The 26,469-nt window shown below is 37.3% G+C and overlaps 1 protein-coding gene across 6 annotated transcripts in view; it reads right to left on the bottom strand.

Moving 5' to 3' along the window:
* The window catches only part of unc80 (unc-80 homolog (C. elegans)), a 62,111-nt gene extending 36,699 nt beyond the window's left edge, over positions 1–25,412 (bottom strand). For 3 of the 6 annotated variants that reach the window (XM_082136637.1, XM_082136638.1, XM_082136640.1), the window contains exons 1-17: positions 25,164–25,412; positions 24,708–24,756; positions 23,973–24,129; positions 23,571–23,866; positions 22,780–22,903; positions 22,569–22,633; positions 22,296–22,429; positions 20,773–21,040; positions 18,758–18,892; positions 18,113–18,329; positions 17,820–17,951; positions 16,787–17,055; positions 14,727–15,041; positions 14,504–14,635; positions 14,106–14,253; positions 3,153–3,203; positions 2,555–2,703 (exon numbers count right to left, since the gene is read on the bottom strand). In XM_082136637.1, the coding sequence (XP_081992763.1) occupies positions 2,555–2,703; positions 3,153–3,203; positions 14,106–14,253; positions 14,504–14,635; positions 14,727–15,041; positions 16,787–17,055; positions 17,820–17,951; positions 18,113–18,329; positions 18,758–18,892; positions 20,773–21,040; positions 22,296–22,429; positions 22,569–22,633; positions 22,780–22,903; positions 23,571–23,866; positions 23,973–24,129; positions 24,708–24,756; positions 25,164–25,255 (2,733 nt within the window). In that variant the 5' untranslated portion in view covers positions 25,256–25,412. The remainder of the gene's footprint in view (positions 1–2,554; positions 2,704–3,152; positions 3,204–14,105; positions 14,254–14,503; positions 14,636–14,726; positions 15,042–16,786; positions 17,056–17,819; positions 17,952–18,112; positions 18,330–18,757; positions 18,893–20,772; positions 21,041–22,295; positions 22,430–22,568; positions 22,634–22,779; positions 22,904–23,570; positions 23,867–23,972; positions 24,130–24,707; positions 24,757–25,163) is intronic. The other 3 variants (XM_082136639.1, XM_082136641.1, XM_082136642.1) reach the window with 1 other exon arrangement.
* Positions 25,413–26,469: the final 1,057 nt, after the last annotated feature.

Raw genomic sequence — 26,469 nt, 5'->3', positions numbered from 1 at the left:
AATTCCAAAACGTCATTTCAGAGTTAGTAACGGAGGTTTGAGCCGCTGATAGCAGACTAATGCTGGGGACACACGACTAGCTGACACATTCTCTGACTGTTTCATCGACTGCAGTAGATTTTAAACACCGACTTTGAACACAGACTGAACGCGCTGAACACTTGTTTGGGCATGATCAGTCATAAGTATCAAATTACATTCATAACCGGCCTTAAAGTGTGTTCCCGGCTTTATGCCGTTATTAAAGCAGTTATTAGAGAGAGATGTTGCAATAATGAGACAGAAAAGCATGTGCGTCAATATTATTATTTATTAATTAATTCAATCGTTTTAATTAATTCGTTAATTCTTTTTTTTTTTTTCTATTATTGACAGATGACAGTAGACTAGCCAAATAAATGAAACCCAAAGCCCTTTTAACAAGTAGGCCTATCAATAATTATTTATTTGTTATTATCTGCAATAAAAATCCGTGCTGCAGGACTATCCATTTATTTAGCATATATTCAGTTTAATTTTCTATTGATTATTGATAGGACTTTATAGTTTATTTATTCAAATTAAACTGCATGTTTCTATTGATTGTGAAGCTAGACATTGAAAATTGCAGATCAAGCGCATGGGGCGAAATGCTTTTTCTTGTTATGAATTGTATCCTATTTTCCGTTATTACAGTTGACTACGCGAAGTGATATGGAACTGTAATGCGGTCAAGACCTGCCTGGAACTACTTTAGCCGTGCGTTTCCCTGAAAATAATGCACACCTTAGAACGTTCGTCAACCAATCAGATTCAAGCATTCAACGGCCCTGTAGTATAACTAGTATTATACCATATCCCAACTAGATGCAATACGACACGATCCCAGCAAAGACAATTTTTTCTGTACAGACGAATGTGAAAACGGCGTGTATTTTTTCCCTTCCATATTGTGACCTACATCCAAATGAAATGGATAATCACAATTATTTTTAAAAATAATGTAAACAGTAATTATGACTTTATATCTCATGATGCAACTTTACTCCTTGCAACTCAGACTTTATATCAATTTATATCAATTTATACCAATATATCAAATCTATATATTTATATCAATTTGCAAAAAAATAAAAAATAAATCTTACAACACGCAACTTTATTTCTCATAATTTGCGTAATTTCTCGCAAATTCGCAAATTTCTCAGAACTTTACATTTCACAGTGTGACTTTAAGTTGCAATGTAACAGAAGTAGCGACAGATCATTTCTTTCACATTGTGACCTACATCATTATGAAACGGATTATCAAAAAAAGTTTATAAAAATGTAGGACGGGGACTTGGTTCTATATATCTGTTGTTGATTGGATGGAGGCAGATTGGAATGTGAATATATTTAGTTTGCATTCAGAACTACTAAAGGCATGTTACTGATCATAAGATCAATAATGTGCCTTAAGAAAATAGTTTTTCTTTTCCCCCCTTTTTTTTCTTTAATTTTTTTACTCAGATTTGGAAATAGGCTTTCGTATTTCCTTTATGCTTAAACAGATGGCAAATTTAACAGAAAAGATGCCTTTTCACTTGTTGTTTTAAGGGGAGAAAAAGCAAAAAAAAACTAATAGATATCAGCATGAAACTTCCACAGTTGATTACTGACATTAAGACAAATATCTTTTGTATTACAAGTTTTTAGAATATTTATGTTTAAATATGCATATTAGGTAGTATCTCATTAAATATGCGCTAGCTAATTTGCATATATTTCCAGAAGAGAAATCATTCTGAACATTGGATAAAGCCAGATTCAAAATTCTTGTTTCATTTGGTTGACATATTAGAGTCAAAGGTTTTTACAGAGGGGATTTTGGATATCTCTTTTTATCACTCAAAAAACTGTCAGGTATAAAATGTTGTATAAATCAGAATCTGAATGATATATGAACAAAACCCTCAGTAAAAACCTTAAGAATATAGAAAGGAATACAACTGGAAAGTTTGGTGTATGTAAGTGCTGCTGAAGTGGAGATTTCTGGCTCAGAGTATGAGAAAAAACCCATTTTGAGAAAACGGCCTTTAAAATTGACATCAGCCAATGAGATTTCGCTTTTAGAGTTAAATGCCCCATTGTACTTTCACGATTGGTTGTTGATAAAAAAGGAAATGACCATATTTGTATCCGACAACATTGTACAGGAGAGAGAGAGTGTTCCAACGGTATATGTGATGACAGGGTGCAGACAGCGATCGCGGAGCAGCATGTTGATTTAGAACTCCAACTTTTGTTGAATTTAGGAGAAATCTACAGACGCAAATAGACAAAGTGTAGTAAAGTAAAGACCTAAATGTGTATTTTGGACTTTTTTTCACCACAAGTCTGAAAGAAGACATGTTATTGAAGACAAATAGCCCTAAATCTCAAAATTGACCAGTGAAAAAAAAAAACGATGTTTTTGCCTGCCGTGTCTCCCCTTGTATCTGTATTGTGCCTGGTTAGTACAGTATTAGCATCACCAAATATAAACTCAAGCCCAAAGTTGTGTCAACTCATGAGTTTAAAGCAGTACTCTCACCAAGTTCTCAGAACTGTGAAGCTCATGTGTAGTGGAGGCACATCTTGTGATAAGAGACTTGAACATGCAGCCCACCACCACAGTCTCCATGCTCTGGGCCAGAGACTTATCTCCTCCAGTGGTGAAGTTGTTCCCGAAACCAGCTTTGTCTGCAAAGACAATCAAGTCATCTCAGATGAGAAACTGTGACCTGGATGCCATGTCAGGGCAAAATCACTGAGGCTTAGCCATAAGCTCCAACAAATAAGGGAAGCAGGAAGCATTGATGTTTACAAGATGAAAAGGGGGGAAATTAATAGCACATATGATAGGAAAACCTAAAAAGTGATTGCGGGTTTTGAAGGTTTGCATACATGCAAGTGACTGTGGCCTGAGAGATAGTGATAGACCTAACAATCAGGTCATGCTCTGATTTCACAGCAATGTTGAGTTTTGTTTAGCTGGATCTATTAAGCCTATTTTTTTATTGTTTATTTGGCAAGGCCTATGCACTGTTTAGCTCTACTACAGGCGAGAACATCACCCTGGACATTGTGAGGGGTGCAGGAATGGGTGTAATGCCTAGTTTTGGCAGTAACTTTAAATATTGAGTATCTACCGATGTTTCTTTTATTCGCCCTCCTGGACCTCTCACCTGCACTGCCGTACTCTGAAAGAGAAAAGATGGTGGGCAACATTGGTGTCAGACCAGCACAGACATGTACTCGTAAGTCAGGAAACACCAACTCGCTCCAAAACACACCCACACAGACACATACCCACAGATGCAAAAAAAGACACCCCCCAAAAAAGACATAGGGATATAATTTTTATAACATTCACTCATGTTCACTAACTTGCCAGAAATCAATCGAAATTCAGTTTATCTTGTTTTGATACCATAAAATTGAAAATACTAACAATAAGAATTGGCACTGTCAATATGATGTTTGGCAAGTCTGCTGAAAGGATGAGTGATGAGCGTTTGGGGTACAAACAGTGGAGTTTGACTTGCAGACATGTAGGTAGGTGGTTAGGGTTAGTAAGGGTAAAGAAGGATGGAAGGAAGGAAGGAAGGAAGGAAGGAAGGAAGGAAGGAAGGAAGGAAGGAAGGGAAGGTCATATTACTGGCAGACATGAAGGCAGAAGACAGAAGAGGCCAAGGAGCGAGAAACGAATGACATTAAAAAAATGTAGAGGCAATCTGTATCTCCAAATTATTTCGTAACATTTGCATTATGTTTGTCATTTAATACTTTGTATTAATGACCATTGTATTATGGCCTTTTTAATGGAATATAAGACTTCATTATTGTGATAAAACTGTAAAATGCAATTGCTGGCATGTCCATTCCAAAACCAAATAACATTTTTGGGTAACATTATTTTACAGTCCTGTCCTTGTTACACATAGTTACTATAGTAATAACTCTAAATTATGCATAATTACATGCAACTAACCCTTATTATGCATAATTACATGCAACTAACTGTTATGGGTGTGGGTGTGTTTTGTTTTCTTTGTATTTTTTGGTTTTGTATTTCTTTTGGTTTTGTAGGTGGCAGCGGAGATGAGGAACACCTGCTTCAAATTAGGAGGTGGAGATTTCGGTTCTGTGCATGGGGAGGGAGTACGGAGAGGTGACATCATCTACGGCTGGCCTCTTGTTTCCTCGCTAAAACGGAACCTAGCGTCTGTTGGCATTTTGGAACATTTCAGATGGCATAAAATGTATTATTGCACTTTGTGAAACCCCTAGTCGGCCAATCAACCCACGAGTCGGCCGTAACAAAATGGGGACTCGTCCGGGATTTTTTTTTTCTTTCAAGAAAATATTTGACGGATAGATCTTTTTTTTCTTTCTTTTTTTATCATTGTAGGTCACGTAATAAGAGACTTATGTCTGCTTGTTTCGGGTGATAGACATTTATGCGTTTTTTTTTATTTTGTATTCGTGTTGTAAGACGCGTGGATTATTAGAAATCATTTTATTGTGTTGCTTTTGTGCTGACGCTGGGCTGAGGGCACTGCCGCTGTACAGTCTCTCTCTGGTTTGTCCGAGAGGGGTCTGTACTGTCCGTATTAGAGTGCTTAAAGTCACTTAGCCCTTGGTGGAAGCATGAAGCTTTCGGTTGAGGTAGTGTTGTGTATGTGGGGAAGGTCACTAAATGTGAAGTTTGAAAAAAAAAAAAAGTATGTTTTGGAGGTTGGTAATTGTGCTTTTTAAGATGACTACGTTATTAGATGAGTTTTGAGTATCCTACTGAGGAGAGCTTTAATAAGCTTTCTCAAAAACAGTTATTGGAAGTAGCAGAAAAGTAGGAAATCAGCCTTACCACTAAAGAAAATTGTTTAAAGGAGGGAGTGGGATTTGTTGTTAAAGCTGCTCTTATTGATTTGGATATTATTGTATCTGAATCAGAGAGACCTTTAAGTGTTACTGAAGAAAGTAATGTTCTTGTTCATATTCCTTTATCCCTGTCGTTTGAAGAGCAGAAGGAATTGTTGCTCTTGGAAGTGGAGAAGAGTAGAATAAATCAAGAAGTTGAGTTGCGCAAGGTAGATATTTAACTTGCGCAAAGGTTTGCTCAAATTAGAGAAGGTAAGTTGGGATACCACTTTGAGAGTTTACAGGCCTAAATAGTTAGTTCAGCTCCAAAAGTTTTTTGATGTTGCTCGTTCTCTTAACCTCATGCCAAAATTTGATGAGGACGATTTGGATACTTTCTTTACTTTGTTTGAGCGGTTGACAGATCTTATGGGGTGGGAAGATTGTAAGCAGATGCTACTTTTGCAGTGTGTGCTTTATGGTAAAGCTCAAAAAGCCTACTCTTATCTTACTGTACTCTAAGTGTCCAGGACAGTCAAGTTTAAAGACGTGGTGCTGAAGGCATAAGCCTATGAGTTAGTTCCGGAAGCTTACAGGCAACGGTTTTGGACTTTACGAAAAGGTATGCCGCAGTCTTTTACGGAGTTCGCAAGAGAGCTAAGGATTCAGTTTGATCGTTGGTGCTCTGTTTCACAAGCGGGTGATTTTGATTCTCTCTATGAGTTGTTACTGTTAGAACAATTTAAAAACACCTTACCTGAAAATGTGGCCGTTTTCATAACAGAGCGTAATATTCAGAATGCAGAGGCCGCTGCTGTCTTTGCTGATGAATATGTTTTGACTCAAAAAAAATCATTGGCGTCGTTTAAATAGCTTTGTGGAAAGTGCTCCTATGGAGACTCGTTCTTTTTTGCCTGGTAATATGAAGCTTCAGAAAAAGCCAAGAAGTTTGGTAGATAAAAATGATCAGTCTGCTTACTGTTTGAATAAAGGACACTGGAAAAAAGATTGTCCAGCTCTTAAAGCAAAAATTAACTGTTCTAAATTTGAACCAAAATCTGCTCTTGCTGCGTCTTCCGTTATTGAAGTGGCTGGTGTACCTGGCGTTGATGTAAACTCTGTTCAGGAAAGTGCGGTGTTAGGTAATGTAGAAAAGTTGAGCTATGCTCCTTTCATTACCGACGGCTTTGTTTCTCTGGTCGGAAGTGATGAAAAAGTCCCAGTTAAAATTCTCAAAGATACTGGAGCTTCACCTTTATTTTAGAGTCCGTTTGAACCTTTTCTGAAAGTTCCAGTACTGGGAATGAGGTGTTAATAAAAGGAATTGGGTTACAAGTTCTGCCTGTTCCATTACACAATGTCGTACTTGAATCAGATTTGGTCATTGGTCAGGTTACTGTAGGTGTGAGACCTTCTTTGCCAGTGGAGGGCATCTCTGTTATTCTGGGTAATAATTTGGCTGGAGGTTCACCTTCACGCACTCACTTGATAGAGCCTGATATAGATGTCGGCGACGCAAAACCAATACGCCAGCGTTTTTATCGTGTTTCTTTGGATTAACAACGTCATCTTGAGTCTGAAATTAAATATATGGTCGAAAATAACATCGCTAAACCTTCCTTTTCAAGCTGGGCATCACCTTGTTTACTGGTGGGAAAGACAGGTGTAGATTCTGTCGGTTCTGCGATGTATGTCAGTAAATTTGATTTATTGAAAGGATATTGGCAAGTGCCTTTAACCACTCGTGCACAGGAGATTGCCTCATTCATTACCCCTTCTGGGCTATACTCTTATTCTGAAATGAGTTTTGGCCTTAGAAATGCGCCCGCTACTTTTCAACGCTTGATGAACCATGTAACCTCTGGGTTGAATAGTTGTGCTGTTTATTAAGATGATGTGGTTGTATATAGTGACACGTGGGAGCAGCATCTTTTACGTATCCAAGCACATTTTGAGCGTTTGGCAGAAGCTAGGCTCACGGTCAACTTGGCAAAGTGTGAGTTTGCCAAGGCGACAGTGACCTATTTGGGGAAGGTAGTTGGGCAGGGTCAAGTCCGTCCAGTGCGTGCTAAGGTCTTGGCCATTGATCTTTTTCCTCCACCTAACACGAAACGAAATATAATGCGCTTTCTGGGTATGGTGGGCTATCACAGAAACTTTTGGCCAAATGTTTCTTCAGTGGTAGCTCCTTTGACTGATTTAAAATTTGAGTGAACCTTTGACAATGTGAAGCTTTTTCTTAGCACTGCCCCTGTGCTGGTTGCCCCACGCATTGGACAGCCTTTTCAGATCTAGGTTGACGCCAGTCAAGTTGGAGCTGGAGCTGTAGTGTTGCAAACTGATGAACAGAGTATAGAAAGACCAGTTTCCTATTTTTCTCACCAGTTGCATTATTCCATTATTGAAAAGAAGGCATTGCCGTTGATTTGGGCTTTGCAGTTTTTTTAAAGGAACCGTAGTAAGATTGTGGCCAAAACTGGTACTGCAATCACTTTCAAATTACTGAAGAGCGGCGTTTTCAATTTTAAATGACAATATCCTGGCCGGACTACTGTTGTCAGTGATATAAGTGAATCAGTGAACATGATTTCTTAATGTCTAGTGACATATCAGGGCCATTTTATGATTAATTGAAATACATTTCTTACATACGGTTCCTTTAAGTCTATGTAACAAGTGGTATTTTTCCAATTGTGGTATTTTCAGACCACAATCCACTTACCTTTTTGCACTCTTTGCAGAGCCCAAACCAGCGTCTTATTTGATGGTCTCTCTTTTTGCAACCCTATCCTTTGGAGAACCGACACATAAGGGGTGTGGAAAATGTACTGGCTTATGCCAGAGTTTTTGCGACTGATTCAGTTGATGTTTTTTTTTTTTTTTTTCTCTCATTGTGACTATGGCTTTTCCTAGGCGCCGGGAGTTGCTGTATTCAAGTTGCAAGGGGGAATCTTTTGGTTTTTCGTTAATTAACAATTATTAATAATTTTCTTATTTGTTTCAGAGATCCTTTGCAAGGATCCTCTCTCTTAAGAGGGGAGGTGTTATGGGTGTGGGTTTTTTTCTTTGTATTTTTTGGTTTTGTATTTCTCTTGGTTTTGTAGGTGGAAGCGGAGATGAGGAACACCTGATTCAAATTAGGAGGTTGAGATATATGTGTTTCTCTTCTGTGCATGGGGAGGGAGAACGGAGAGGTGACATCATCTACGGCTGGCCTCTTGTTTCCTCGCTAAAACGGGATCTAGCGTCTGTCGGCATTTTGGGACATTTCCATTTGGTGGAATAGTTAATTATATAAACTACCATAAAGACACTAAATGGCTATATTAGGTGCTATGATCTGTTCTGATTGGTCATGGCTGTGTTAAGCATCATTCCTGCTGTGTATCATGGGATGTGTGGTATGACACAGAAATATTCAGATGTTCTGATAAATGGGAATGTGTTTATAGGAAAAGCTACTCACTCCATCCATTTCTATAAGAAATGAGACTTGATTGCATAATGCTGGTAATTTTTGCAACATTAACCCAGACAGGGGATCGAATACCACCTGTTTAAACCTGAAGGGGTTTGTTTAGCTATAATGACCAGCTATCTGCCCAGTGAATTAACCTGTTTATCTATCAAATAAATAAATACACGTGTATAAAATAATGAATTGATTTTATCTTACTACATTAGCTTAAAGCTTTTGACATCCTCCTGAGACCCAGCCACAGACTTTTGTCCATTGTAGAGGACATTACATTTTAGTGAATTTCTGTGAGACCATACATGTCAAGGTTTTAAGTCTGGATGTACAGTACTGTAAAGAGCACATTCAGAGATACCAAATGTTTGGAGGTTTGATCATGCAACTCTCTCTCCTTGGTCTGATACATGACTGACATTATCAAATTTCCATAAGTGCTAAAGTTGGTCATTTAGTCAATGTATTGTAATTATCATTTAAAGTCCACCTGTAGTCAATAATTCAATCCCTTAAAACTCATCTTTGATCACCAAAATTACGTATTTAAAAATGTTCCTGTAAAAAAAAAAAAAAAAAAAAAAAAGCCTTTCATGCCTTAAAATTGCTACGCGTGTATATGAATATGCTTATTAGCTCCGCCTCCACTCACACCAGCTCAGAGATTCACTTGATCAACTTACTGAGGTAAACACTGCACAATGGTATCGTTCTTTACAACGTTGGACACATACCAGTAATTAATATGATTAGCCTTTTGCTTGACTATGTTATCAAACAGCTAATAACGTGTTGCTAAAGTTACACAAACTATGTTCCCGTTCGCCATCTCAGTCTGCCTTCTAACAATCATCAAAAACGCTATGAACAACTCCGAACGTCAGTGGAGAAAGGCATACATTTCATCATGACATCGTACTATACATCATTCATCCGCTACATCAGTAAATCTACCTGATTTTCAAATTAACAAAAAAATATACCGGGATAACCAAGCATCTCTTGAAACTCCCCTGCTAGTTTGCTGTTAATGATATGTCAAAAGCCAGCCGGCACGTTGACATGATTGGTTACAAGGTAGTTTGTGACGTCAGAAACACCAGCGATTTCAAATCGTGTTTTTGAGACTGTCTTTGGTTCACTGCAGTTTTAAAGGGATAGTTCACTTTGAAATTAAATTTTGGTATGTTTTAGCTTACCTCAAGGGCATCCAAGATGTAGGCGTCTTTTTTTCCGCAGTAGTTTCAATTTTGATATTTTTAGGTCAAACCGTTCTTGTCTGTCAGTCATATAATGCAGGTCTATGGTCATTATCTCAAAGAGCATGCACAGAGTCCAAATTAAAACAATTCCCCATCGTCCAAATTAAACAATTCCCCATCGTAAGTACACATTGATGGCCTAAGACACGAAACGAGCGGTTTGTGTGAGAAAACGAACAGTATTCATATCGTTTTTACCTCTTGAACACAGCCGCGTCCAAAGTGATCTGAGAGCGCGGGCGCATCCTGCTGTGTGACGTGTGCGCAGACTGGTGCATAGAAATATACACTAGATGTCACCTTGGCTACGGTTTCCAATGAACTGCAGTAGCCAAGGCGACATCTAGTATATATATCTATACCCGCTCGCGCTCTCAGATCACTTGGACGTGGCTGTGTTCAAGAGGTAAAAACGATATAAATACTGTTCGTTTTCTCACACAAACCGCTCGTTTCGTGTCTTAGGCCATCAATGTGTCCTTACGATGGGGAATTGTTTAATTTGGACGATGGGGAATTGTTTTAATTTGGACTCTGTGCATGCTCTTTGAGATAATGACCATAGACCTGCATTATATGACTGACAGACAAGAACGGTTTGACCTAAAAATATCAAAATTGAAACTACTGCGGAAAAAAAGACACCTACATCTTGGATGCCCTTGAGGTAAGCTAAAACATACCAAAATTTAATTTCAAAGTGAACTGTCCCTTTAAGGAGAAAATACTCTAACCATGTGCAAATTCATAGTCAAAACCATTGCAGTCTTAAAGCACATTCAAAACATCACATAGACATATAAACGTTAAAATCTTGATTTTCACCACAGGGGGACTTTAAATCTTACTAATTTTCAAATTGTTTTTCATGAATAAACATTTCAGGAAAACGTAATGGAGCTTCAAATCAGAATACAACTTTCGATTACGAAACGGCATCGATTTCAGTGAAAACAAAACAAAATTGTTTTTCCCCTATACATGTTTTCATTTTCCTAATTAGTTCTGGTGTCCTCTACAGAGGACACAGCATAAAATAAATGTTTTTCCAATTTTTTCCATTTGTTTCTTATGCTCCGAACAATGTAGTGACAATTATTTTTATTTTTTTTAAATAAAATAAATACATTTACGAAACTTTTTTCTGGATCTCAGGAAGATATACAGAAAACAGCTCAATATTACTAAGAAAACCAGTTCAGCAACTAAATAAATGCTGCTACAATATTATAATATTAAGTCATATATTATTATTAATCTTAAGTCTAAGTTACTTTTTATGGACTAGTTAATTAACATAATTAGCTACAATGTTACATGTCTTCATCTATTTTAATTTCTCTCTCATCCAGCTCTTTACATCTCTTACCGGTTTGTTGTTCTTCCAAGCAATGGTTTCATTTTCTTGCTTCTAGTCATCTATCAAAGGTTTTTCCATATATATTAAAATGAACATTTAAGTCTTCCAGTTTTGAGTTACAAGATGGCAACAATGAGCTATTCTAAGCTGTGTTGGTATGAAAACAGACGCTGAAGTTATACAAGAGACATGAAAGTAGCACCGGTATCTTGCCATCAACAACAGTCAAATATACAGTTTAGCGGTCATTATACAAAAATATTTCACAGCTCAGTGACCAATTGGAATCAAGTATTTCAGATAGCCATGTAACATATTCTGAATTTACTCAATTTTTTTTTTGGGGGGCTTTGAAAGAAGTCTCTTATGCTCACCAAGGCTGCATTTGTTTGTTTAGAAACAGTAAAGACAGTATGTATTGTGATATATTATTACAGCTGTTTTCTATTTTAATATTTTTTTATTTAAATGTCATTTATTCCTGTATTGCAAAGCTGAATTTTCAGCAGTCATTACTTTCAGCAGTCTTCAGTGTTACATGATCCTTCAGAAACCATTCCAATATGCGGATTAATTATTAATAATGGTTCTTATTGATTAGGAATTATATACATGCTCATACACCTTTCTTGGATAATACATCACCCTCAGTTATTGACAAGTGTTTTGATCAGTGTAAAGGAAGTAAAATTGAGTCATTAGTATTATATGACATGTTGCAATCCATTAACTCTCCCTCAACAAAATTACTTAAAGAGGAATGGGAAAAAGAGCTGGGAAGGGACATTTTTCAATCCTGAGGAAACTTGGCAGAGTCGTTTAAAGGATATTAATGAACACTCCAATTCTAGACACTGTCTTGTTCACTTTAAGGTTATTCACAGACTACGCTATTCAAAAAATAAACTGAAAAGTATTTCACCTCTCTGTGATAAATGCAGCTCAGTTAATGCTTATTTGTCACATAGTATTATTTTCTGCCCTAAGGTACAGAGTTATTAGTATACATTATTTGATGTGCTTTCAGAAACACTCTTACTACACTCTCACTACTTACTCTCTCAATTACAGCAAATAAGTTACTACTGCTGTTCTGGAAGAAAAAGCATGCTCCCATGGTCAAGTCTTTGTCAGGGCTATATTTAAGTCTGTTGAGTTGTGTTTTGGTTTAGTTTCCATTGTGTTCCCTGTCCCTATTAGACTGAGTTCTGTTTGCTAGTTTGTTTCCTTAGTTACATATTACAATTCACCTGCTGTTCATTATTTCCCTCATTATCTCTTTATTAATTTATGTCCTTTGTTTCCCCTTATGGTTGAATTATATGAGTTTCTCCTTGGATTTATTATTAAATACTGTTTGTTTCTCTGAATCTCCTGAGTTACAGTTAAGGCTTTGAAAGTTGTTTTCTACTTTACCTTTCAGATGATAATTGGTTCCAAGTGTAAATTTGGACAGTTTGATAAGATCTGGCACCCTTACCTTGATGGAAACCTTGTTGACTAACACATCATTTTAGCAATGTAATGTTTTCATCATATTCCATGTTAACAGGTCTGGTAAGGGATGGTTTTTAAAAATGTGTTTTTCTTTGCATTTGTATAAACAAATGAAATGGAGCCTGTAAGTGTCACCATTCTGTTTAGTTTTTGTTCATGGACTTTCAGTTTGTTTTTATTTGTCACGCGTTTCCTTGTCCTGGCTCACGCCACTTGTCTGTCTCCATAGTTGCCATCATTATTAGTTCATTGGTTTCAGCTGTGTTCTATTAATTATCCTCGTTTGTGTTTGCTATATAAGTTGATCCCTCACATTCATCCTCTGTTTGGTCTATGTTACATTTAGTGTGTGTTGCCCTTCCTGTCTCAATATTATTTGTATTACTCTCATTCAATTTTGTATGGAACTTTCTTCATGGATTCTTCATCTTCCCAACCACCCGTGACAGTAAGATTGCAAACCTTTCTTTAAAAAATGTTTTCCAATAAAACATATAAAGCAACAAAAACTGTTTTCAACACTGATAATAAGAACCTTTTTTTTTGTCTGTTTGTGGAAACCATGATACATATTTTTTTTCAGGATTCTTTGATGAATAGAAAGTTCAATGAACAGCATTTCTATCATGACAACTTTCAAGATTTTTAGCATGGTAATGGATATGACAATGTTAATGTATTTGGTCTTGGCAGAATAGATGCTGTTGCTGCTAAATTTCTGCTGCTGTTGATTATTGCTGATGTTGTAGATTATTGCTGCTGCTGCAGAGCAAGTACAGGAACTTGCTACTGCCAATACATACGCCAAAACGCTGCTGTATGTAAGAAATCATATAATATCAGATATATACAGGTGGAGCTAGGGAAGGTGGAAGGTTTAGACAAACACTGAAAGCACGCTGCAAACTGCTATAGTAAAATGGTAACCAGCCATTAAAATGATGAGCAACAAGCTCATTGGCTGCAGATATGACATGAACCAGTCAGCTTGTGCCAAGTAGTTAACACTATGAATATCCTCAGCTTGCGTCAAGGACCCATCAGCCTGCGCCATCTAGAGTTTCATGGAAGAACTATGCATTCATTTGAATCAAAAATCTTTTGTAACATTCTAAGTGTCTTTACTGTCACTCCAATGGGTCCTTGCTAGAATAAAAAGTACTTTTTTATAACATTAATAATAAGCATATTAAATAAGCACCAAATCAACATATCAGAATGATTTCTGAAGAATCATGTGATGTTGAAAACTGGAGTGTCATCGCAGGAATAAAATGCATTCTAAATTATATTCAAATAGAAAAGTTGTAGTAATATTTCACATTACTGTATTTTTTTTAAACGACAACATAAAAAAAAAAAAAACCTCTTGGCGAACATAAGAGACTTCTTTCAAGAACCAAACTTTTGAAGGGTAGTGTTATTTCATTGTAAAATTTATAATTTTACTGCATTCATAGTTTAAAAAAAAAGTTCAATACACTTTAATAATCAAATTGCAAATTATCAAGCTCTTTTAGGAAAAGACAAATACATCTCTGTTTCTGATGCATGGAAATTGGGCCCATGCAGTATATCTTATTTCAGAATAAAACATAAGCCTGGGCATGTTAAAGACATGCACTTAATAAGTGCAGCTCAGCCCTCTTACTGTCAGTGATTGGCTCCATGCAGAAGCCAAGTAGGGCGTGCAGGAAATCCACAATGTTGTTGAGCGAATCCTTGTTAACGTATTCTTTCATAGTCTGCCGGAACTGCACTTTATCCAGCTTGTACATAGTAGTCAAACAGTTCTGAGCCTAAAAAAAAAATTGGACAGAGCATCTAGTAAATTTGCCTTTGTTGGAGACACAGCTAGTTAATCATGTCTAATAATTGCTATGAACAAACGTAATATAATGCATACTACATGTATTATAAAATCTATATCATCTGACCATATGACTTTGTCACACAGCAATATGTTGATTTACTGTCAGACTGAGGTCAGTGCTTAATCTTCTTGAAAAATAAAGGTTAATTTGCACTGTATTGCACAGCTATATTGACCTGCATTCGTAGGCGGTCTCCAGAGAGTCCGCGATGGCCTTCACCACAGCCGTATGCGCAGCCGAGCGATTTTACGATCTTAATAAGCATGGTGAGAGCCAACCTGTGAGTGCTGAGTGAAGTGTCTTCATCCTGTTGATTAAAAAAAAAAAAAAAAAACATATCTTGCATGTGACAATTACACTACGATATTCCTTTACACCAGATATATTAATAGGCTTACCTTTCTGTCCTTGTTCTTTATATCATCTCTGCTTCCTCCACGACTCTCTCCTCCCCCTCCTCCTCCATCACCTCCACCACCTCCATTAGGTGCTGGTCCTGTGCCTCCAGCTGCCTCCCCCTGAGCTCCACCCACACTCTGACTGGCTCCCTCCTTCGGACACTCCGCCTCTTTGTCCTCGGGTTTGGAGAATTTCTTACTCATGCTGGGAACCACACCCAGCTGCAGAAGGCAGTCGATGATGTTGAGCGCCACATCGCAAATCCGAGAGCTGATGTCATGGGTGAGTACGGAATACAGGGCCCGTAGAACAGCCTTGAAAAACACCACAGTGGTAAACAAGAAAGGTAACTAATAATAATAATAATAATAATAATAATAATATTAACCATATGGTCAGATCTTTTAAACTATATCTAAAATAATCGAATTTTCCTCAGAAGTTATTGGTCAATCATAACATTAGCCAGTTAAAAGTTTTAAAGGGATCCTATAATGGTACATGTACTTTTACAAGTTGATTGTACTGAAATGTGTGTTGGCCGTGCCTGTACACAACCATCATAAAATGATAAAAATCCATCCAGTGTTTTTTTTTTTAAATCTCCTTATATGTTTTGCAATCTCTCAAATCAAGCCGTTCGACCTAGTGACGTCACACGGTCGGATGCCCCTCCCACGATTGTTGATTGACAGCGTTTCAACACAGTCCCGCCCTCGCTCGTGAGCGAGCTGTCTGTCATCATAGTCCGCGCGTCATTGTTGATACTGACTGGAGCACTGTCTATGAGCAGAATGGCGTCTAAGCGATTGTGGTGTTCTGTTCTTGGACGTAATAACGAACACAGCAGTCATGCTGATGTTCCTAAATCCGAACCGCTGAAGACGCAGTGGCTGAGTTTTGTTTTCTAAGGGAATATTCCCCACGATCAACGTCAATGCTTTCATGTTTGTGCGAATCATTTCACACACCAGACTGCTTTATAAACATACATGTTTGTAAATGAGAAGTGGTTCTCAAACAGTTTACCTGGATAAATAAAGGTTAAATAAACGAGGGTCAGTATAAAGCTGGATTTGCTAAGAAGCTGCTCCTGAAAAAAGGATCGGTACCAACTATTTGTGTTCCTGCTGCACCTCCAGAAGAAGTGAGTGTAACGTTTTATTAACCTTTATATTAATCTTTATATTAATCTTTGCAAATCGCTTGCTGCACGCTTCACGAATGCGGCTATTTTTACACTCAGGGTACATTACGGCATGTTTTCTATGTACGACGTTATCAATATAATTCATAATCCCACGTTTATAATGAACAACGCGTTATGGTTATAGTGTTATTGTGTTACAAACTGTGTACGCACAGAACAGAGGGGCCGGGTGAGCAAAGCTCATTTAATATATTTAGAAACGCATTTTATACTTATGATGGCAAATCAAAATTTTCAGCAGGCATTTCTTCAGTCACATGATCCTTCAGAAATCATTCTAATATACTGATTTGGAGAATAATAATTGTATTATTATTATCAGTTGAAAACAGTTGTGCTTTTTGTGGAGACAGTGATGCACTACCATTTAAAGATTTGAGTTTGAGATTAAACGTATCAAACCTGAAAGTAAAGAAAAAAAGTTTCAAATAAATGCAGCGTATTGAACTTTCTATTTATCAAAAAATCCTGAAAAAAACAAACATGGTTTCCACAAAAATATTAAGCAGCAAAACGCTTTTCAACATTGAAAATAATGATTATAATAAGAAACATTATAAATAATTGAGCACCAAATCAGAATAGTAGAATGATTTCTGAAGGATCTTGTAACACTGAAGACTGGAGTAATGATGCTAAAAATTTATTAAATTTTACTATATATTAAAGTAAAAACTGTTATTTTACTGTATGTTTGGTCAAATAAATGCAGCCTTGGTGAGCACGAGAGACTTCCTTTAAAAACATTTTAAAAAAAACTAAATTAACCCAAGCATTTTACTGGTAGTGTATACACAAATCTGTCACTCTATGACAGTAAACCCCTCTGCTCAAGACTCCACTCCTTACCATGAGGTCCAGCATTCCATTCTTCAGAATGAAGTTGTTGGTGCCCTCAATGGTGTCTCGGTCCTCCAGGGATGTGTAGTTGATGCAGGAGTCTGTCAGACTTCGGGGAAGGTTGGAGCAGGCCAACGGCTCACATGGCATCTCAGGGATGGGAATGGGGTTACACAGTTTCTTTATGTGCTCCGTAAAGAAATCTGTGTATCCCACATTAAAGGAAGCCACAGTTGTGTTAAATGTAGCCATAGTGATGGTGGAGATCTGAGAACGAACTGAGAAAAAAAGACGACTATCAGTCCACATTGCTGATTAAAGAGGCAGTCACACTACACTATTCGTTCCATTGACTTCCATTCTTGCGCATATGCATGCGAGAGACCGAAAACTTAGTTGAGTTGTAAGTTTGGTGAACTCTGACCTTTGAATTCGTATCACGTGAAGATGTGAAACCAATAGAAGAATGATACGTCACAATGTGGCCTCTTAGCTTAATTAAACGAACACAAACTTTAAAGTTGCAGGATTGCAGCGTTGCAGGAAAGTATACTTGGACTGTATACTTTTGCATTTTGTATGTATTATTATTTTATCAAATATTTTGAATTTATGTTTTTAAAAAAGGCACCACAGAGCATAGTGGTCAAGTCATATCTCAGTTTCAGGAGGTTGCAAATATTTTGATTACACAAACGCTCAATTCCTATATTTTTTAAGACTTAATACTGTTAGGGTAATAGTAAGTGTGATATTAAAAACGAAATATTTGCTATTTGTTGTCATTATTCTAAAGCTAAAATCAGTGATAAATATTATCTATATAATATTTTTAATTCAAAATATTTTTTTATTTGTATAGCGCTTTTCACACAAAAACTAATTTCTTTGAAAGGTTCCATGGATCCCCTAATGGCACCTTGTAGCTTCAATACATTTTTTTAAAAAACTTCGTAGTATTTTATGATTCTTAATTAATTTTATGAAATATTAACTGTTATGGATTTAGGAACTAATAGTGTGATAGTGCTTATTTGCTTACCACCCTCTTTGATGGTATTGTCACTGTGACTGTTAGAGTGTTCAGGCAAGTTGTGGTGGGAGTGAAAATGTTTCGCTCCAAGACTGTCCACATCTCCAGTAGTATCTGAGCTTCCACGACGTGTTAACTTCCCTGCAACACAACAAAACAGAGCAATATGACAATACATTTAATTATATGACAATAGAATATTACTTTTAATTATATTACAATACTAAAATTATTTTTTTTTAAGTTGAATGAATTCATGCTTTTTGATAAAATAATAACGGATTTCATAGGGCCCTTCATACCCATGATGGTGGAAGGCCAACCCCCGCGGTCCAGTGTGCGACGGTCATCTCCCAGTCCAGAGAAGCTTCCGAACGAAAAGGTGCTGCGTGTGGGTGAGACGTCCAGGTGATCCTCATGCATTAGGAAAGGTACACCCATCCGCCGCTGCCGTTTTTTCCCAGTATGGTGGAATGGGATAGAGCCTTTTCTCTCACGATCCTCTCTACGGTTCTTCAACTGAAAAAGCAGTGACAGGATAAAACTGTCACGCGTGTGGCTATATCAAGGAAGCGCACGACGAATGAGTAGTCAAAATGAAACAGTCTTTTGTTAATAAAAAAAGAGAACAAACAGGAGCATTAGCGTAACAACCACTGAGCACAAACATTGACATCATGGAACAAAGAACAGAGGGATTATAAACACACACACAGATTGTTAATGTAACAATAAACACCTGCTTAATCAATGACCATATAGACAAACAGCACAGGCAAACAGGAACCGAGTACATGTTATATTAATAAGTGGTTAGAATTTTTTTTAGCTTTCAAGCAAAGGTATCCCTTCTAGAGAACTAGGATGTTTTAAAAGGGGTTTTGCTTGATCTATATACATATTGGTTTACGCTCTTAAACTATGCATAAATAAAATAACCTGCAAACCTTTTTAAATATGTTCATGCCCATCTCAGCTGATAGATCAGGGACTGCTTGTCTCCTGAGGTTAGTAATGGACACCTTGGTGAAGGTCTCAGAGCTCAAAGATCTGCTCTCCTCGTTACATTTCAGAGTCATATCCTTAGAAAAATAGGAAGGAAAAATAAGGGTTAAATCATTTTGGACCAGAATGTACATACTGGGAACTATATTCTCAGAAGGCGAAGCACTGCTACTTCTGCGGAGTGATTTACTCCAACTCTGAACGAACTCTCTGCTCCTCACCAGGGGGCTTCTCAAGTGCTGCGAGCAAATCACTCCGCCCAAGTAGCAGTGCTTCGCCTTCAGAGGATATAGTTCCCAGTATGTATACGGTTAGAAGATGTCTGTGTCTCATGTGACCTTGTTATTTGTACACGCTGTGACTATACAAATCACAACATGTAAATAGGAAAATGTTGGAGTTATTTTGTCACTTATTGGGAGCAGTATGCTAGCTGGAGCCATTTACCTCCAGTCTTTGTGCTAAGCTAGGCTAGCGATGGGTGCGTCAGACAGAGTTACGGATATGAAAAGGGTATGGACTTATCTAACTCTGGGGGATAAGGTGAATAAGCTAAAGTCCCAAAAAGTCGGCGTGTTCCTTTTAAAAACACTGATAATTGAAGGGGGTGGATTGGAATCCACTGCAGCTTCAATGTATATGTAATGAGTGATTATAATTAAGGCATTAATCAATATTTTTCTTCTAAATATCAAATTAGTTGAATGACTTCTCTGGAGATTTTACTTTGTTATAGAAGTTACCGATGTGATTACTGAAATGTTCTTTTCATGTACTCTTTAATGTCTGTATTTGATATCTGAATGCAGTAACAGTGCTTGCTTATTTATCCCGGCTTCCAGAAATGAAATATGGACTCGTTTTGTGTTTGAGAAAGGTCTTTAACGTGTTAAAACATTTAGGGGTCATTGAAGTCAATAGAACACATTCTTGATGTTTTGAGAAAACTCTCCTGTTTATAGTTAGAGCCTGGCCAAAATCTAACCTTGGAAAAGCTGTGTGTCGGTGTGTGATGTTAGTCTTCTTGGTAACAGGTTAAGGAACCACTGGCATTATTGGAGAGTTGTTTACTGAGTTGTTGTTCGGGACATGCTGGCGCCCAGCAACCCAAATCTGAGAACTGGAAGGTCACGACGTGCCTAACTTCAGGGTCCAAGTGTCAGCTGCATAATCGATGGAGATATGCTTCAGTCTATATGTATATATGTGGAAAATTACTATGTTTATCTATTTCTTAGCCAATCAGAAACTGCAACCTGAAGCAAGGACGTAGCTTAGACCTTGGTGAAGGGTATAACTGCTGTGATCTTTGTAACTGTAAGCGGGGCGGCCTACGAACTCCTGTGTGAGTCTTGAAGCTGACTTCTGCTGATGAAACTGCAAACTATCTTCAGTAAAACTTTTCTTCAATTTATTATAATTCTGACTCCGGGTCTTCTTTCAAACATCTGGTCCTTGGGTCCTAAACTGTTACCCTCTAACAGTGTAATAACACTGTTAAAACTCAATGCTCTGATAATTATTATTATTATTTTCAATTTATTTAGACAAACCTGGATGGAATTTTAATATCCATTTATGTATTTATTTATGTAAATTGTAGGGTTAGTGATGTCACTAACCCGGGAGGAGTGTCGTGTAGTCCCTATCAGCCGTTTGTTGTAGTCCTTAAATGATTTCTTTAAAAGCAAATATCTTCCTTTGCTTTTAACTTAACTTTGCAGATGTTGTTTATGCTCAAACAGTAACATTACACACTAACTAAAGTTAGAAAAGTTAAATCATAATCAAGCACCTCTTTAAAGGGGTGTTTGATTATGATTTCACTTTTCTAACTTTAGTTAGTATGTATTTCACACCCTGGACCTGTCCCAGTTGCACCACTGCCAATTACCATCTGAAACGGTCTCACAGTCAGCTAACTGACGTGTTAATGATTGTTTCTGTGCTGGATTACCTGTGTTTTGTGAGTATTGACCAAAGATGGGGTAGCAGCCACCATGGAGCTACTGCGGGGCCGTGGTAAGGGGGGTATCAGGGGCTCGGGGGGGCGTTCAGGCTTCTCCTGCAGTATCTGACGCAGCCGCTGCAAGTAGAATATGAGAGCCCAGTGCACACCTTCTTCTGTCCAGTGAGGCTGCATCAAGCAACGCAGCACTGCAACGTCAAAATAGGTGGCATACCTTGCCCGCTGCGATACAGAGATGCCACTTGGGACTGAGAAACTTTTGGTGAAAGAAAGACAGAGGTTGTTACAGAAAATGATGGTCAGAAAGAACGGAAGTTCAGAGTGAGGTTGCTGAGAAGCGTTGCTTGGCAACTGCACTGCGATCACATGCACAGACTAACACTGTGACAGATGGGAGTCTGGCTGGAAATGGACGCTGTTTATCTAGCCAACATAGGCTGAGTTTAAAGAAAAACTGCTTTAAGATCATTCTAGTTAAGATTATAATGGATTTTTTTACTTTTCTGCCAACACATTACAATAACGTTAAGGGCAAGATTTACTAACAGCTTGGGCAAGCACAAACCGTCTTTTGGCAAAAAAAAAAAAAAAAAAACTTTCAGAGATTTACTGAAAGCACGCAGTGAAAAATTTGCGCTGAAAAAGCGTGGACAAGGTTATTTTTGCGGCTGACCTTATATGCATTTGTAGGAGTTTCCCATTCAGGCGCAAAAATTATGGGAGGAGAGTATTTAAATGAATCATGCAAGGTGATTTACTAAGGTTAGTCAATTTACTGGTATTTGCACCATTATTTACTGGCCAAAAAAGCACGTCTTAAACCAGACGCTAATTTGTGCTGTGCTTGGTAGATTGCATTAATCATATGATACGGCTGCGTCTGTGTTCTTTAATTTGCACGTCGTCAGTAGATCACAGGCAGAACTTTCCACACCCATCTGCGCTTTTTTGGAATTGCGCTCACGCTAATTTTAGTAATCTAAGTTTAGTAAATCTGGCCCTGTTTAGTAAATAACGTTTTAACGAATGATTTAGTTAATACGTTATCATGAACAAACAATGAACAATTTTACATAATTTATTAATCTGTTAATCTTAATTTATAAATGTATTCTTTTTTATTATTTATAATATATTAATATGCATATTTCTAAATGTATTATTGATCATTAATGTTCGTTCATACTTAAGTTAATTATGTTAATTTATAGAACTAATTGTTTAATTTATAGAATTAAATATGTGAAAACTGTATTTGTATATGTAAAAAGTAACATTAAGAATAATAATTGCTGTAAAAGTATTTTTTCCCATTATTATTTCATGATAGCTAATGTATTAACATTAACCCAGGGATTAACCCAGAACATTTAACCTTATTGTAAAAAATGTGTTCATCGTAGAGGAAAACCACCCAGAAATTAGATTGTTTTCTGTACTGATGTTTTTTCCACTATATTTCAACATAGAATGATCTGCTATATGTACCACCTGTGTGTACAAACACTCACTTCTTCTGTTGTGAAAATCCTCTCTCAAAGGCCTGCTGTGAAGACCCTCCCTTCTCCACAGAGTTGCCACGACGACAGCCCTGTCCTGTCACTGAAGGGGAGGAGGAGTCAGGCAGGGCTGATTCACATACCACCTGAAAGCCGAGACAGAGGAAATCACATGACCCCAGCAGAACAATAATGTTAATGTATTACGAGAGGAAATTAATTTAAGCCTTGACTGAATGAGCCACAAGGGGCTGTGCGGCTGCAAATCACAGTCTGAATACTCACTGCAGGGCATGGGTTACTGGTATCATGAGGACTACACTGGTTATTCACTGGAGAATTCCTCTTTGCTGTGGAGAATATAAGAGAGAGAGAGAAAGCAGATGTTTGAAACAAACGATTTGCACACATAAAGAACAATGACACTGGTAAAATGGATCAAAAATGACATGTCCAAAAAGGACAGAGGTGAAAGGTGAATTTACAGAAATCGGACCTGTAACAATATTACGCATGGGTTTGACAAGGGCATAAAAAGCAGGAACATCAGGTTGACGGTGCTCCCACATTGGCTGCCAAATAACAAGCCCACCAGCCAGTCGAAAGGTGAGGTCCGACTCCTGCCAAATCCAAAAATATCAACAATGTTAGCAGTTTAAACTAATTAATAAAAAATAAAAAAAGGAATATGCACAGTCAAAAAATTATGATGGATTTTGAACTGATAAAGTAGGGCTCAACAATGAGGATTTAATTTGTTTCTTGAGGATTCTTGCTTTGTACTGCAAATTTTCATCAGCCCCGGCGATTACAAAATAATTATCTATTTCTATGATCTATGATTCTATTTTTGCTAGAATTATTTGTATTTTTCAGTAATTTACTTTACTTTTTCACTCACTAAAATATTTGTATTATTTTATTATTATTTGATTAGAATTATTTAATAATAACAAAAATAATAATTAAAATATTTAGATTTTTATTTAAAAAAAACTAAGATGGAAATTATACAGCTGTAATGTAACTCCATAAATTCATAAACACACTTCTGCTAACCTCATCTATGTAAGCCAGCTAGATAACATTATCTAATGACAGATCAGAAGATTCTACAACAATAATAATAATAATATATCATAGAAAACCAAGACACTATAATTAATGCATCAACTATAAATTAATCAAACAGTGGCAATGCAGCACTTGCACAAAAAGGCAAGTGACTCAGCAGGCCATCCTTATTGTTGAGCCCTGTTGAAAAATCGAAACAATAAAGGTTCCAACCTTGATCCGGTTAATGAGGGGCGCAAAGAGAAATACAAAGAGCTCCACAGTGGCCATGTTTTTGTGGTAGAGTTTGGCACGGGCATACTCATTCTCTTCAGTGGTGCTGCCATTGCGGTCTGTGAGACCCTGGTTCCCTACAGGCTGAAGGTAGGCACTACTGCCGCCACTGCTGCCCCCAGACCAGCCGTGTCCCAGGCCAGGCTCCTGGTGACACTCCTGCGCCGCTTCCAGAAGCATCCAATGTAGAGTGTGAAGAAGTTTTGTTTCAGCTACCCCGAGTTTATCCTGGTGTCCTGGTGAAGAGAGATTGTGGACATGCTAAACTATAAAATTAACCACAAATTGATTTCACCCAAACACACATAATCTAGCAACCGTAAGTTTATTAAGTGTTCCTACCCAGCTTGTTGCGGTTCGAAAGAAGGATGGCAGTGCAGTGAAGAACATGAGGTAGAGCAGCCTGAACCAGCTCCCAGCGAGAGATGCTCTGGATGGCTTCAGTGAGGGCCGGAGAGAGCCCATGGAGTTTGTTCTCCACCAGCACCCGCTCAAATGACTAGCCAGGATTAAAAGCGTGAGACATAATCCCCAAAAGCACTTATTAAATGATTACTTATTCTTACAAAATTATTAATACACAAGGAAGAGAACAGAATAAACCAGCCTGACTGTCAGTTGTCTGGCATAATAAGAATAATAATCCTAAATTATTATTAGTTATTTATTACAAAACTATATGCAGATTTGCTTTATTTCTTACTGGTAAAACTCTGCATCTGTCAATAAAACGAAATATTCACAATTAATTCCATGATTTCCAGTCTTGCATAGTCTTTAGAAAGCAGCATAAAAAAAAGAGCAATGCACAATTCAGTAGTTTTTTTATTTATTAATTTATTTTGTATTAACCCCAATTTTAAAAACCATAGGGACCTTTATTATTATTATTAGTAGTAGTAGTATTCACAACCTTCCACGTACATCTTAATATTTACAGTAAATTACGTTTGTTTAAACTTATGGATGTACATGAACCTCTGATTTAGGCTTAACGTTATGGTATTGTTTTCCGAGATAGAGGACAGATTATTCACAGCACAGGTGACAGTGTTCACTTATGATTATTACACTCACCACACAGGAGGCTTCATACTGCTTCCCTAACTTCGGCCGCAAAAACGCGCTGAAACAGATACAGATTTCATTTAGTTACGTTACATGTCTGTAATAAAACATAAAATAACAGTCGAGCTGGCAAGGACAATCAGATGATTTTAACTGAAACTGAATTATGACGAACTCTGGGTAAGCCACTGACAGCAGCATTGCTCTTTGAAGGTTAAATATTCGATTGAATATTCTGCAAATTTTGTTTAGGGGTTCATAATAAGACACACAAGGTGCGGCGGTGTATGAAAAGATGACGCACGAGACACCAGCGCAACAGAAATCAATTCAGAAACCGGTATGAGAGATGCATACGAATGAGAAAGGCTCTGCGGGAGCCATATACAAGAGAAACAGACTAATCACTCAAAAAAAACAAAAAACAAGAAAAAACACCTGTTATGCCACGACTAAATCACTGACCTGGTCTGTCTCCATAGGAAGGTTTGGATCGGAAACGGGATTCCCCGGCAGTTTTCCTGGTCACTGTCATCCAAGCTCTTTCTTTTCACCATTTTTTGACCTGCTGGATTCAAGGGTGCAGACGTTCTGCTCAGAGATGGATTTGATTCACGGCATCACACAGTGATATTTTACATCGGATCGTAAAATGGCTGCAGGTGTTGACTTGTGTCGACACCACCCCGCGGAGCAGCGCTGAAATCCACTTGTCAATTAAGGGACACTGACCACCGGTTTGAAGATTCGGCTTGAAATACGTAATCAATGAGAAGGAGCGATGGACCCCCTCTGGGTCTTAAAAGCTCGAGTTTCGCGCATAATTCAGGGTATAACAATTAATACTGCATATATATTTGCTATATTATTACACAAACTGGCAATTCCGCCAAAATGTTACAGTTAAATAAATAATATATGGGAACTCCTTGTAAGAATCTTTCAGAAACCCTTTATTTTACAGTGTCATTGTTACATGTAGTTACTATAACTATAAACTATGCATAGCAATTACCGGTACATGCAATTAACCCTAAACCAAACTCTCATCCTAACCCTAACCTAATAGGCTGGATGTAGTTGATTATTATTACTCCGTACTTAATGTAGGCTATAATCACTGTAATCCTGACAACTTCAAATAAAGTGTAACCTCCCTCCCAAATTATCACAGTTTTAGTGTTGTAATAATAACTTTAGTAATTGACAAAAACTATGCTTACCATACTCGATTTACGCCACAAAAGTGTAATAAAGAGCACAATTACATAGTAAGGACATGTTTATTACTTTTGTAATTACACTTCACAAATGTAAGGTAAAATGTGATCCTTCATGTAACAAAAACGAATTTCTCTGCGACAGGGCTTATAGCTGCCACAGTAAGTAGGCTACAACACGTTTCACAAATTGCAGTTCATGAGAGTAAACCAATAAAATGTATGTCACCTCAGTTCTCCTTAATAAGATGTCAGACAAACACACGAGCTAGTAGCTATTCAAAGCATCAGTAAATGATATATTCACTTTCATCAATCTGACTTCAAAAACATAGGATATAATGGGGTATTAATTATATCCTATGTTTTCCCACACACACATCTTATGTCACTAAATCATCTCTCAACACATTTATAGAATTAACAACTTATTAATTCTGATTTTCCATCTGAACTTCCAATTGAGTGAAATAATTCTATCAAAATGTAGTCTATGGCAATAACAAAACCTTCAAACAAACACACATACAAATATAATTCCTAGAATTATA

This window comes from Leuciscus leuciscus (assembly GCF_965113295.1).
Source record: "Leuciscus leuciscus genome assembly, chromosome: 14".
Lineage (NCBI taxonomy): Eukaryota > Metazoa > Chordata > Actinopteri > Cypriniformes > Leuciscidae > Leuciscus > Leuciscus leuciscus.
This window is presented reverse-complemented; position numbering and strand designations above follow the sequence as displayed.